The 14,875-nt window shown below is 38.5% G+C and overlaps 1 protein-coding gene across 4 annotated transcripts; it reads left to right on the top strand.

Moving 5' to 3' along the window:
* Window positions 1–2,884: 2,884 nt before the first annotated feature.
* Window positions 2,885–14,843, top strand: LOC101170772 (S-adenosylmethionine synthase). Of its 4 annotated transcripts, XM_020707460.2 has the most exons (10): window positions 2,888–3,140; window positions 4,710–4,856; window positions 5,011–5,088; window positions 8,024–8,146; window positions 8,220–8,332; window positions 9,710–9,853; window positions 11,630–11,848; window positions 11,929–12,111; window positions 14,351–14,484; window positions 14,560–14,843. In XM_020707460.2, the coding sequence occupies exons 3-10, from the start codon at window positions 5,016–5,018 to the stop codon at window positions 14,660–14,662; spliced, it is 1,092 nt and encodes a 363-aa protein (XP_020563119.1). In that variant the 5' UTR covers window positions 2,888–3,140; window positions 4,710–4,856; window positions 5,011–5,015; the 3' UTR covers window positions 14,663–14,843. The 4 variants fall into 4 exon arrangements, with proteins under 4 accessions (XP_023816140.1, XP_023816138.1, XP_023816139.1 ...); XM_023960370.1 differs by lacking the exon at window positions 4,710–4,856 and having other exon boundaries at window positions 2,887–3,140; XM_023960372.1 differs by lacking the exons at window positions 4,710–4,856; window positions 11,929–12,111 and having other exon boundaries at window positions 2,885–3,140.
* Window positions 14,844–14,875: the final 32 nt, after the last annotated feature.

Here is a 14,875-nt window from a genome sequence, read left to right as displayed (position 1 = left end):
TTATGATCAGCAAATGTAAAGTTGGGGTTTTATTTTGAAACTTTCGAATGTGTTCGTAGACTTTTGAGGAATAAACAAACAACCATCGCTCATTTACATTTATGCAAAGCTTTTCCTCAAAGGTCAAAGCTGTGCAGATCCACAGAACTAATTATCATATCTATTTTTGTTGGTAGCATGAGTTTGGCTTTCACATGGAAAATGCTGAGTCACCTGCAGCTTCTGACTTAATCCTCACCGGTCACAAAGAAATAAACTGCTTGACTTTCTCAGATGTTCTTCCCCACTTGGTGAGAAAGGTTTCAAAATGTTCTGTTTTAGTTCAGAAGCAAAGAGAAAAGGGAAGTAAAAAAGCATTGGCAAGAGGAAGAGGAATTATTGAAGTTTGCACGGTGCAGAAAGTAAAAAAAAAAAAGAAATTAAAGACGTGAACGGCGTTGTATGGCCCTCAGGCTACATTCCCCGCCCTCGGCTGCTACACGCCCCTCACCCTTCCTATATTCATGAATAAAAATCACTTCTTTTCAACATAGTGGCTTTTCTGTTGGTTTTATCTCCATAGCAACCATTGTATGTTTTGGTCACCTTGGGATGACGAACAGGTCTATATAATTTTTAGAGCCATCGGCAAAAGTACATTTTTTTATTTCCTTGGCAACGCAAGTTTTTGTTAACCACGCCCACAATCCTGATACGTTTATATCCTGTCATATTGTTTTGATCAGCCTGAGTCAACGATTCATGTATGACATTTTCAACATTTTCAGCAAAAATTGTGCAAGCAACAGGAAACGCCACTTTTGCTAGCTCACCATGCTATTAGATCAGTGTTTTTCAACCTTTTCTGAGCCGCGGCACACTTTAAGCTTAAAAAAAATCCCGCGGCACACCAGCATCCAAAAATGAAAAAAAAAGGAGAAACTCATAGTCTGTATTGATCTACAGCCCCTCCACAATCTCACATGCATTTTTGTGATAATTATTGCAGAAAAAGCTGGAAGCTGCAGCTGTTTTTCTAAAAGATGCAATAAAAGTTAAGTTAGAAGATTTAAAAAAAAGTTTGAAGTGTGTTCGTTGTTTTCAAGACGTTTAACAACAGAACTCCTTTTACGCTGTCACTCTCACAACCCAATGCATCATGGGAGATGTAGTGCATAAAAACGGCCGGCGGAGATCGCTTTTCGGAGCTTCATGGTTTTGTTCACTTGTTTCACGGTCTGATACCGGATTCTGTGGAAAGCTACACCGCTAAAGACGAGCTTTAGCTGGTATTTTTGTTAGAACTGAGCGACTTTACGAGCTAAATCGGGACAAGGAAGTGAAGACTTTAACCACTTCTGATTGGGCAGACTGATGACATGTGATTAAGCCTTCAAGAATGATTGGTGGAGACAGGTAAAGGGGCGGGACTTTTCCTAAATACAGCCGGAGCTGCAGCTGAATCGCGCTGCCGTCATTCTTATCAAAATGTCTTTAATAAAATAAAATAAACGCAAAGAAAAAGTATTTTACGATCTTTTATATTCCTAACTCCTCAGTGTTTTATCAGGGCCTGTTTGGATGAACACAGAGCTGATATCCTGGAGATGGGAAATGTTTTTAGATCAGTTAATGAGGGCAATTTCCCACGGCACACTGGTTGAAAAACACTGTATTAGATCCACAACTTCTAAAAACAACTTTTTTCCCCCGAATAGCTTCCCAGCGATGCTCAAAGAGTAAAGATCGATCGAAATCCCTCAGAGGAGTTTACATTTGTAAAGGTTCAAGATGGCAGCCTCTTCTCAAGGTCAAAGGTCAACAAAACTTGGGCGGTATTTGTAGACTTAAGATGGTGGCGTGCGTTCAAAATCCAGTGAGAAAGTCACTTGAACAAAAGTTTTCTTTTCCCAAATTGTGTGAAAATGGAAAAATTGCCATATTTCCCACAATAATTTTAATTAATTTTGAAATATTTTGTTTGTGGTCCATTGGGGGTTTTGGGGCTCATTCGTTGTTTAACGGTGTCTCCTGATTTGTTAACATTTGCCCTTTTTTTTTTTTTTTTACTTTTTTGCTGAACATATGTTCATATTTAATTTACATAAAACTTTATTGACAATTCAATATCCAGAAAAAATGCAAACACCATTAGTACAAAATACATAGAACCATTTACAATGAGAACTTATCCAACTTTATTCCTAAAAAACATGTTCAAGAGTATTTTATAAAGAAAGACAAAAAATAATATAAACCAATAAAGGAATATAAAAGAAAATATCAAAACATGGATATGCCATTTGAAGTAATACTTTTGCAGGTTCTATATAGTCTTGGCTTTGATCATTTCTGATTTGTCATTTATAATTTTTCTATAGACACAAAATATTTTTGCAAGTGTGCTCCTTCGACATGATTTATGATTAGGGACCTTTAGGGATTAGGGACCTTTCCTAATCACTTTATCTTGTTAATGTAAAAATTTGCGTTAAATTAGGATTACATAGATATGTTTTCTCAGAATGAAAGATTGGATCATTGGGAGAAAAAAATCCTATTTTTACAAATTAGTTAGTGTAACATTTTCCCCCAACATGCTTGTGAGATTTGTTTGTAAATTATTCTAAAATATAGAATAGTAAGGATATGTTACCAAGGTATGTTCAACACTTTCTCTATTTCCCTGACAGAAATAAAACTTTCTACAGATTTTTTTGGGGGGGAGGAACAAAATATTTACTTATTTATTAAAAGTGTGAAATATTTTTTTCAGATTGTAATCTGCGTCGTGATTTCCGCACTCCTGTCCTGCAGGTGGCAGTACTGAGCTTCAAGTATCCTGTAATGACCGACGCTAAACAAAGCACGATGCTACAGCGACATCTAGCGGTTGTTCGCTTTAACACGTTCAGCCATGACAGCTGCAGTAAGAAAACCTTTCATGTCGGGTGGATCGTCGTGGGTTAAAAGTTTGAGCGGAAGTTGGGGTTAATCATTGTCTCATTAAAGCGGTTTCGTCTCATGAAAGCGGATTTCGTTTCCTTCGCCAGCATCGCCGGTAACGTTCCCCGTGGAGCCCAAGATGAACGCGAGCGGCGGATCCCGCGGCGGGAAGACTTTCCTCTTCACGTCCGAGTCCGTGGGAGAGGGACACTCCGGTACCGAACCGCTTCTTTAAGTTCAAACTCAGAAACCCTTTTGGGGTGTTATGTCTGTACATGTTAAAAAAAAAAAAAACTCGATCATAATTTGCACTTTTATTTTTTTTGTTTTTAGAGGTCGAATATTTTTGGGAGTTTTTTTTGTAAAAATATAGTGGAGAAAAAAAAACAAAAGAGAAAAATGTAAAACTTTTTTTTAAAGCTTAAAAAATTAATAAAACATAATATTTATGCATTTATTTGTAACTTTTTTTTGTTTTGGAAGCCTTTTTTCTACCCTTGTTGCCTCTTTCATAAGCAAAAAAGTATTATTTCTGAAAACATTTGAATATTTAATAAATAAATTTAATATAAATAAATGTCATTAAAGAACCATAATGGAACATTTTTTTATAATGATATGTTCAAATACTTTTGGCTGATGCACATTTTAATCCGAGTTATTTTCATTTTAACACTAATTTCTCTTCAGGGTTTAGAATAAAACATTTTTTTAAAGCATTTAACCCTTTTATTCTGTTTATTTATGAGCTGTGGTTTGTTTCAAAAAGTGATGAACATCAAAATGAAGTGAAATCTTTTACAATTGTTAAAGTTATTTAATTTCAGAACATCGTAATCCCGTTCTCTCTAACCATCTTCACACCATCACAATGATAGTCCGTATACGCGACCTGGAATGAGCGTCAAGCTGATCCAGAATCAGCGAAGGCGACTGCTGAGTCAGATAACATTTGTCATAAGATGGTCAGTAACCATAGCAACGGGAAAAAAACATTGGTTCTGTCCAAATTCCTACTTATCGAGCAATCTCCATTTTGTCGGGGGTTTCGAGTCAAATTGGAAATTACCCAGAAGTCTGTTTGCATAAAAACCAGTGTGCATCGATGCTCACTAGATTAGAAAATATGGCCCACAGTGCATTGCGTTAGAACGATTTGTCATTAGAAAAAAAAAGTATGTGAATGTATTTTTTTATAAACAGCTGCACTATCATCAGAACGCTGTGGATTCATAAATAATCTTTGTAAAATGTTCCTATTTATTGGGTTTTCACTTCAACAAATACGTGGCGACATGTTTTGCGATTAAAAAAAAAAGGAGTTAGCATGTGTCCGAATTACATTAAGACCCCAGACATTGGATCGTCCTGGTCTATTTAGTCTTTCAGGGGTTAGGAAGTAGTGAGGGAATCAACCATCAACTGTATGAAAGGACTGGACTGAGTGACTCCTCCCACCTGGTGTTCCAAACAGGAAGTACCCACCAAAATCCCATAGACTTCTATAGAGAAATAAACAGCTGTTACTCAGAATAACCATTCTTTCTCTGATAAGTTTTTTTGAATCCTCATTTTTAATGCTTTTCCCCCCCTGTAGTTCAAGTTATAAACTGACCAATCAGATGCCCCGATTAAAGAAGGTGGAGCCTGCTGGCCGCCATGTTCAACGTTCAAAATGTCTATTTGACAGATTTAGTGCTTTCAAGTGGTTAGGGGTCCTGATGAATGAGAGTGGTTGCCGTAGAAACGTTAACAACTCGCTTTCTCATGACATATGGCGACAGAAACGGCGACTGACTCGACTTCGTGGGTTGGAGGCGGGCGGAAATCGCTTTCTGTGGGTGACGTCACACTCGCTCGGTCCAGTTCGTAGATGCGGTCAACGGAAGAACGGCGGAACATCTGAACATCTGCTTCAGACAGACCTCTTGGTGTGTTTTTCAAAAACACATTGAAGTCCCACCGAAGGCTTGAATTTGACTCGTGACCATTAAAATAGCTAATATTCATGAAGGACTGCTGCGAACAGAGCTGAGCTCAGGAGAACCTGAGGATGTTGTCATCGTGTTTCCTCCATGTTCACAGATAAAATGTGTGATCAGATCAGCGATGCTGTTCTGGACGCCTACCTGAGTCAGGATCCAGACTCTAAAGTGGCCTGCGGTGAGTTTCTGCTTTTATTTTTCAGGTTCCTGATAAAAATCCTGCCGCGATGAGCATGGATGTAAATATGTGGGAATTACATCATCCTTCACAAATTCACATGATGGTTTCTCAGATCGTAGCAGCACTTCGGCGATCTGGAGCTTCGGGTCGCGGGGCTTCGCGCTCCGCTATGCTTAGGCGGCTGCCGACAAAGCTAGTCGCAGGGAAAGTTTCAACAAACCGCCGTGCGTCCGAAGGAGGACCGCAGAAGTGCTGCTACGTAGTCCTGAGAAGCTGTGTAAATCATCAGAAGTTCAAAACCGTCACAAAGCCGTCTCCTCTGCCGCTAACACAAAGCTACACTGCTCCTAGCATGAATGTGTCTGTTAGCAGCCGGACACACGGAGAAAGCAGTGAGGTCATCGCCCCGCCTCCCTTCTGGAAATGCTAAGTGGAATTGATATATGCGACAATGTTCGCAGGGTGGATCTAACAATGAAAATGCAATCCCCTATTTGCATTTTCATTTTAATTATGACACAGAATAAGCGGTTTTAAAGTAGAAAAGGAAAAAAGCATTTTGAAGTATTGCTTTTTTCATTTGAATTTTGAGTCATTTGATGCAGCTACATTTTGAAAATGAAAAAGAATTTCTGTTAATCCATTTTAATTGTCAAATTAGACATTTCTGAACGAATTTTGCTACACAGAGAACTTTTTGAAAAGGAAATGTCAAATACCATTTTCTTTATCATTTTAATAAAGTGACAGAATAAGCGGCGTCGAAGAAGAAAATGAAAAAACATTTCTGGTTTTGACTTTTATTTTTAATTATGCTACAGAATCGTTTCTATAAAAGTTAAGAGAAGCTTGAATAAAAACTCTGCTTTTTATTCTGAAAATCCGATTTTAACCAAACTTTTGAAAATATATTAAAACTTTAAGCGGATGTCCAACATTTTTGTTTTTTATTATTCTGATTTGACTTTCTTCTCTGTTTGGACTGGACTTGTATGAAGTTGCACACATTTTCAGGTGTGCAGTTCATCTCAAAGTTCATGGATGATTAATAATTACCAGCAGTCGACCTTTAGCTCAAAGTGATCCACCGTGTCAGATCTGTTCTCCTGAGCTCTAGATGTTCTCAGCTCCTCCTTAAAGATGATCAGACCAACTCAGCACGCGTGATTCTGCAGAATCCACCTTAGACCAAGATGAGGAACATTTGAAACAAACAGAAGCAGCTGCATCTTCCTCCTGGTAGGACTGAGGAAGAGCAGCTAAACGTCCTGCAAACGGGAACAAATGACACGACTGAGTGTCAATATGAACGCATTTGTAAAGTAAAAGTCAAATATAATGTGAAAACATACGTAAAAAAGCAAACAGCATCTAAACAACGTGTGGTTTCTGCATTTATGAGTCCAGACGTGGGCAAAAACAGACTCTTTAATAGAAAATTCACCAACACCAGCGGTCACTGAAGTGATTTTAAAGCAATGGATTCATAGGGCCACCATAAAAAAAGTGTTCAATATATATATATATTGAACAAGTTATGTGGAAGAAAAAGTCTCATTTGTATGAGAATAAAATTGTAAATTCTGCAGAATAGAAGTAAAAAGTTTACAAGAACAAAGTCGTACGACAAAAAAATCAACAATTTATGAGCAATATATGAAAGTCATAAATTTACGATAAAAAGTCAGTATTTTATAAAATATAAAGTAGTATAATTGTTTGAAAAAAATTGTACCATAAAATAATATCAACAATTACATACAAACATCAGATAGTTTTAATGTAAGATCTGTTTTTTTGTATTTGTCCATATTAGATAAAGTTTAAAAAAATTAGGAAAAATTCATAAATTTACAAAAAAGTCCAAATTTTACAAGAATAAATTTGTACATTTATGAGGAAAAGTTGTACAATTATAAAAATAAAGTCAACCAAACAAACTGTTTTTTTATTTACCTTATTTTCATAAAATTACAACTTTCTTTAAAAATAAGCAGGACTGGTTTCTTTTAAAATTACAGCTTTTTAAATGATAAATAATAATAAATTATAATTTCTTTGATTTTTTTTTTTACCTAATAATTTTACGACTTTTTTTCATAAATGTATGACTTTATTCTCTTGTATATATTCTTGGTGGCCCTAATACTCAGTTGTAATTTAAACTGAGAAATATCAAAAACAAATGTATAAAAGAAAATTGATTACGTCTATTTGAAAAATTACATTTTAATGAAAATTAGGTAAAAATTGAGAATATATGATCATTTAGTAGTTTTAAAAAAAATATTTTCTATGCAATCACACAAAGAACTAACACATCTCTCGTAAATATATAAAAGGATCATAAAATTGTGATAAACCTGCACACAGATTTTAAATTAGCATTATATTATTTTGCTTTAAAAACCTGTTTATTATTTTAAAATATTAATTTTTAATCATGTTGACTATTATTACAATTCTATGGCTCGGATGTCAAAATCCATATTTTCCCAAGTAGCTTTGTTTTTATTTCACTTTGACTTCTTTATTTAACGATGAGCTTTTTCAGCAGAGTGAGTCCGTCTGTCAATCAAGCACAGAAATGTCTGCAAAAACGGAGAAGCTCTTTTGAACCTCATCAGCTTCCTTCCTGTTTAAAGTGCAAAGAGAGAAGCTGTGGATCAGCCCAAAACCTCTGACAGAGAAGACGAGGAGGGCTGTAATGTGTTAATGTTAATGCTCAGGATTTTAGCTTTCATGAGCCACACAGAAAGTTAGTAGAAAAAAAAATCCATCTTATTCTACACTTTTCTTCTCTTTTGTTTTTCTTGTGCCTTGAAAACTAACGGAACCGTCCACACAGTGCAGGAATAAAACGTCATGATGGTGTTTGATCTGATTCCCCTGAAGCCTGCTGTTAAGTCTCTGAATCTGTCTGTGGGTGCAGAGTGTGTGGCAAAGACCGGCATGATCTTACTGGTTGGAGAAGTGACCTCCAGAGCCAAAGTGGACCTCCAGGCTGTGGTTCGAAACACCATCAAGAAGATCGGCTACGACAGCTCCAGCAAAGGTTTGCTGTGGGCCTCTGATGGATCATGACTCTGGAAAGAGTGGCTGCTGATTTCAGCCGGACGTCTCTGCAGGGTTCGACTACAAGACCTGCAACGTGCTGGTGGCCCTGGAGCCGCAGGCTCAGGAGATATCTGACTGCGTTTTTGAAGGCAGGAACCAGGAGGACATCGGGGCCGGAGACCAGGTCCAGTTCTCTTTTATAAACCTCTTTGTTTCAAAAAATATCACGCAAGATAAACTTTAGATAAGTCAGTCTTTTGTCAGAGAAAAACCTTCATGGTCCGGTTCTAAAATCGTTCATCTGCTGAGGAACCAACCCTTGCAAATGAACCCTGGTGTGACCCTTGTGCAGACCAAAGAGACCACATCAATCAGCGAAATGAAAATGAAGGAACCCTGTGACGTTTCCAGGAGTTTGGTCTGTGGGAAAAAAAGCAAACCAAACTAAAAATAATAGCAAAAATAATAATAATTCATTTATCCTTTTCTGTTTGCTGCTGGAGCCTATCCCAGCCACTTATGGGCGAAGGCAGGGGACGACTCTGAACAGGTCGCCAGTCTGTTGCAGTAATAATAATAATAATAATAATAATAATAATAATAATAATAATAATAATAATAAAGAATTGGGAAAATTTCCTTTAATTCCCAGCTCCAGAAATGCACAAGTTTAAAAAAAGGAAAACGTTCTGTGAGGAGATGTGGAGCCATCAGCAGACAGAGAACCCAAACGAGTTGTTGGGACACAGAAACGATCAAAAACATGCCACCATTTTGGAACAGTTTTTAGGTAAAATATGAAATAAAACAAACTCGCCCCGGGATTTCGTGATCACACTGTCAGGATGCGGCGTGGACACAAATGCAGGACGCAGAAAATCCAAAGAAGAGTTCAACCCCATTAACCCCTCTGACCAATCCTCTGCCTTTTGGCCTCTCTAGGCATTCTGGGTACTGTAGTCATATCAAGAGTCCATCCAACATAAACGTCATCAGTCCAACCAATCAAACGTACTTTTACATCCTCCTGACGTTCATACTAAACCAGTTTGATAAAAGATCTGATGATCTGTTTATGAAGATGTGGAACCAAAAACACTCGATTGACTGATTGTTTTAATTTAAGCTATTTCAACAGAAAAACAAAGGAAAAAAACAATTAATAAATATAGTCCTGACAGCAACTTTTGAAAATATAAAACGATATATCGCCGAAACAATTTTTTTCCTAATACACCTAGTAGATATAGTACATCTATTTGAAATATTCATAAATTGATTAGAATTTTTTACAATTGCAATGTATTCAAATGATTTTATTAGCAAGCAGAGATCCAACAGTTGAAGTCAAAGTCATCCTTCCAGCTGAAACAGATGTTTTCTAATAATGTCTGTATTGTGAAACTGTCTATGATGCTGGGATAAGCGATGGACTCCAACGACACCAAAGGTTAAGTTTAGACAATCCAACACATTCGGAACCTAAACTTTATTTGAGGTCGTCGCCATTCGACTTTCCCACCGCTAGCTTTTCCTCTGGTGTGGCCGTTTATATCTTCAGGGCTTGATGTTTGGCTACGCCACAGACGAGACGGAGGAGTGCATGCCCCTGACCATTTTACTGGCTCACAAACTCAACCACAAGATGAAGGAGCTGTCGCGCAACGGAGACTGTCCTTGGATACTGCCAGACTGCAAATCCCAGGTGAGAACCTCTAGATCTTCTTCCACACTGTTTAAGACTATGGTTGTGTCCGAATTCCTTCCCTACTCACTATAGAGAGCGTTCGCCATTTTCTAGTGCTGTCTGAATCTACAATTCTAAAATCCAGGGCCCTAGAAATTTCCCAGAAGTCTCTGTAAAAAACCTGTGTGTATCTATGCTCACTAGATCGGTAAATATAGACCACAATGAATTGCGTCGGAACAATTTTTGCTAAGAAAATGTATTTAAATGTATTTTTTTTTAAATAAACCATCAACGTTTTTATCTTCAGAAGAGAGTGGACTCATAAATAATTGTCACAAAACGATCATAGCAGTCAGATTTTAACTTTGCGAAATCAATGACATCATATCCGGCGTTTAAAAAAAAAAGTAGTGAGCGTGGTGTCCGAATTGCTTTTAAAATTCAGGGCATTGCATAGTGCCGCACTATACAGTTTTTTAGTAGTTAGGGGTTAGAATTCGGACATAGCCTATATTCATGCTGTTTTCAGGACGTCCCCTTTTACTATTTTTTTGTTTCAAATGCAGACCTGATACACTCGCCTCATTTTTTCAGCAGGCTCCTGGCTGTTTAAAAAAAAAGTAGTTTATTTGAGAAGCAGCTTTGTGGCAAATTCTGCTTCATTCTGAGATGTTAACACAAAGCTGGAAAACAGTCTAAATAAACAAAACGCTTACAGTCCAGCAAAAATAAACTGCATCCACCGCTGCCTTGTAGAAATGCCTCTCAATTATAGGAGAATACTTTTATAACTAGGGCTGTCAAGCAGTTCATTTTTTGATAATTAATCGATTGTTACCTGTAATTAATTAATCCGTTTTTTTTGTTTTAAGCTAATATTTTTTTATTTAAGTTTTTGATGGTAAAAGATCAAAACTTGATGAAATGTGTTATTATAACAGACATCCAACCTATCTTTTTACACCGGCAAAGAACACATAAAACAGAAGTGCTCTAATTTACCACAGCGAAAACAGTAGGAACACTTTTCTGAGCAATCTAAAAAATGATTACCATGAACTTCCTATAGATACCAGAATATATACTGTATGTTGTCATAAGTCATTCAAAATTGTCTGCTTTAAAAAAAAATGTAGTAACAAGATTTAAGTATTAATAATTAATTTAATATTTATTGTAAGAGACCATAGTCTAAGCGGGATATTAGCCTTTAAGGTGTGCATTATCAGGAATGAATGGACTTTGTGGAGGCAATCATCAGACGCCATCATTAATTTATGATAACGAACACTTCATTGAGCTTCATCCCTTACATAATGGGTCAAAGTTGTGGCCTTATGGCTTTGTTTTGGGTTTCCAGACGCACATTGATGACATCACAGCAGTGACAGGCGCACACTGCAAGACGCGGTTTCAGTTCAGATAAAAGGTTCATGCAATGAAACAGTTGGACATCTGGATGTATATTTGAGAACACAACATTAACGCGATAAAAAAATATACAACGGACTAATTAATCACGATTAACGTGGTAATTTGACACCTCTATTTATAACCAAAAACTCCTCCAAAGTATCTTTGATAAATCCAAAATTTCATAGTGTTACTCCTCTTAAGCAGCACAACAGACACACTTATGATGTCAGGGAATGCTGACACTGCATTTTGCGGGCTCTACCGCCACCCTGTGGCTGCTTTGGCTCATTACAGAGTTTCAGAACAAACATTAATGTCTAAAGTTTTGCTTTAAATCAAAAAGAATAAGATGTTTGAAATGTATTTCCTCCACAGGTCACTGTGGAGTATCGAGACGATGCGGGGGCCATGGAGCCCCTGCGTGTCCACACTGTGGTCATCTCAGTCCAGCACAGCCCTGACATCAGCCTGGAGGAGATTCGACACAACCTGATGGAGAAAGTGGTGAAGGCCGTCATTCCCGCCAAATATCTGGACGATCAAACCGTCTACCATTTGCTGCCTAGTGGGAAGTTCCTCCTTGGAGGCCCTCAGGTTTGTAACCAACTGTGGATGGAGATACGTTTTTTCTGACACAAGTGTTGAGCTTACTGTGGCGGTTTCACCCCAAAAAGGGCGATGCGGGACTCACGGGGAGAAAAATCATTGTGGACACGTACGGCGGATGGGGTGGGCATGGAGGCGGGGCTTTCTCTGGAAAAGACTACTCCAAAGTGGACCGTTCGGGGGCTTACGCGGCCCGCTGGGTGGCCAAGTCTCTGGTGAAGGCGGGACTGTGCAGGAGGGCCCTGGTTCAGGTGAAAATGCTGCTGCCATGTCCTACAGTGCCCTCTAGTGCTGATCTGCATGTACAACTAATTTAAATCCTCAAAAATCGAATGCTAATTTTCTACTGTCTGCTTTTGATCGCATATTTGGGTGTTTTGGGTTGGGCGACATATCGCTGCCAGTATCAGTATTGGCTGAAATTTGCATTATTTAGGTTTATCTGTATTGGCCCCGACATCAAAAAATCTACCAATATTCTTCTGATTGTTTTCAGAAACACTTTATTTTTAAAATGTAAACTTGTTCCTAACAGATTTGGAAGCTAATGTTTGCAGTCCCTGTCAGTAATTGACTATTTGCAGGTAGATTAGTTATTTTTGATAGAGATACATGCTGTTCCTAATAGATCAATGGGGAGCGTATGGTTTACAGCAGTGTTTTTCAAGCTTTTTTGAGCCACGGCACACTTTAACTTTGACAAAAATCCCGCGGCACACCAGCATCCCAAAAAAAGAAGAAGCAGAAACTCGTAGTCTGTTTTGATCTACAGCCCCCCCCCCCGACAATCTGACGCGCATTTTTGTGATAATTGTGGCAGAAAAAGCAGGAAGTTGCAGATGTTTTTTCTAAAAGATGTAATAAAAGTTAAGTTACATACAAACTGTATGTTCGTGTTGGTTTCAATCCGTGTAACAAGTACGACTCATTGTACGCTGAGGCGCTGTCCCTTTAAGCCAATGCATCATGGGAGATGTAGTGTGAATACTGCGAGAAAACGGCAGAAAGACTTGCGTCTCTGAGCTTCATTGTTTTGTTCACCTGTTCCACGGTCTGATACCGGATTCTGTGGAAAGCTACACCGCTAAAGACGAGCTTTAGCTGGTGTTTTTGTTGGAAATGAGTGAGTTATGAGCTAAATTGGAACAAGGAAGTGAAGACTTTAACCACTTCTGATTGGTCAGACTGATGACATGTGATTAAGCCTTCAAGAATGATTGGTGGAGTCGTGGAGACAGTAAAAGCTGCGGGACTTTTCAGAAAACAGTTATAGCTGCAGGTAAATCGCGGTGCCGTCATTCTTATCAAAATGTCTTTAATAGAATCAATTAAACACAAAGAAAAAAAGTATTTTATGATCTTTCATATTCCTAACTACTCAGTGTTTTATCAGGACCTGTTTGGATGAACAAAGAGCTGATTTCCTGGAGATGGAAAATGTTTTTAGATCAGTTAATGAGGGCAATTTTCCACGGCACACTTGACCATCTCCCACGGCACACTAGTGTGCCGCGGCACACTGGTTGAAAAACACTGGTTTACAGTTATGTCCAATATTCAATAAATGCTTTCAGATATATTTATATGAAGGTTTGAAAGTGATACTTGTTCCTGTGAGATCCTTTGCTGTATGTTGAAAAGGTCAAGTATGATGTGATCATCCAGTAGAAGAAAAGTTGTGCATTTCTAAAAAAGAAACAAAAAGAAAATCTAAACTTCGTGTTACTGTAGACACTTAAGTATCGGTGTCGGCAAATATCGGCTATTGTCCACAGTTGCAGTAGGAATATTCGTATTGGCAACAGTTGCAGGAGAAATATTGGAATTGGCAACGGCTGCAAGAGAAATATCGGCTATCGGCCACAGTTGCAGGAGAAGTATTGGTATCGGCAACGGTTGCAGGGGAAATATTGGTATCTGCAACGGTTGCAGGAGAAATATAGTCTCTCTGCCACAGTTGCAGGAGAAATATTTGTATTGGCAACGGTTGCAAGAAAAATATTGGTATCGGTAACAGTTGCAGGAGAAATATCGGCTATCGGCCACAGTTGCAGGAGAAATATTGTTATCGGCAACGGTTGCAGGGGAAATATGGGCTCTGAGCCACAGTTTCAGGAGAAATATTGGTTATCAGTATTGGCCAGAAAAATTATATCAGTCCATCCAGACAACGTCTGCGTTTGAGGCCACTGTCTTTACACGATGGTAGTACATTTGTACATATCCACTATTGCAGGGACGCCAGCAATGAACCGAACCGTTTCTACTACTTACCCTAAGCGTCAGATCTTCACAGCTTCGACATTTTGCACCAAGCTTCTTTCAACAGTAGGTGGCGGAGATGCGCTCATTAACAGTAGAAAAAGTAAAAGCAGAAGCCCCTCCCTGCTCGTCCAGTGTGAACACTAAACAGGCGTTCTTGCGCTCGGTGTGTATGTAGCTTTAACCCCCAAAAGAATACTAGTGTCCCTTTTTTTTAATGTCCTTCAGATCTCCTACTCGATCGCGGTAAGCCACCCCCTGTCCATCACCGTCTTCCACTACGGCACATCCTCCAGGGACGAAGATGAGCTGCTGCAGATCGTGAAGGACAACTTTGACCTTCGGCCTGGAGTCATTGTGACGTACGAAACCCTTTGACTTTCCTCTCCCAGAGTTCAACGACCCGTTTCTGCATCTCCGTCTGTCGTTTTTCACAGAGAGCTGGGACTGAAGCGGCCAATTTACCAGGCCACCGCCTGCTACGGCCACTTCGGGAGGGAAGAGTTCCCCTGGGAAAAACCCAAACCTCTGGTGTTCTGATCCACATTCCTGCGACGTCATGAACCAATCAGGAGTTTATTTTGAGGATCGTTCCATGTTTTTTACAACTGTTTTAACCAAGTTAAAATGAGAAAATTATATTAAAACGATTTATTTTGTAATATTTAAGCCTGACTGTGGAAAAACATGCAGTAAAAATGGCTTAAAGCTGTGAAATCTGTGCGGTTGTCTGGTGAGAATTCCTGGTTGACT

This window comes from Oryzias latipes, chromosome 12 (assembly GCF_002234675.1).
Source record: "Oryzias latipes chromosome 12, ASM223467v1".
NCBI lineage: Eukaryota > Metazoa > Chordata > Actinopteri > Beloniformes > Adrianichthyidae > Oryzias > Oryzias latipes.
Note: the sequence above shows the minus strand (reverse complement) of the source record. Positions and strands in the feature narration are given on the sequence as shown.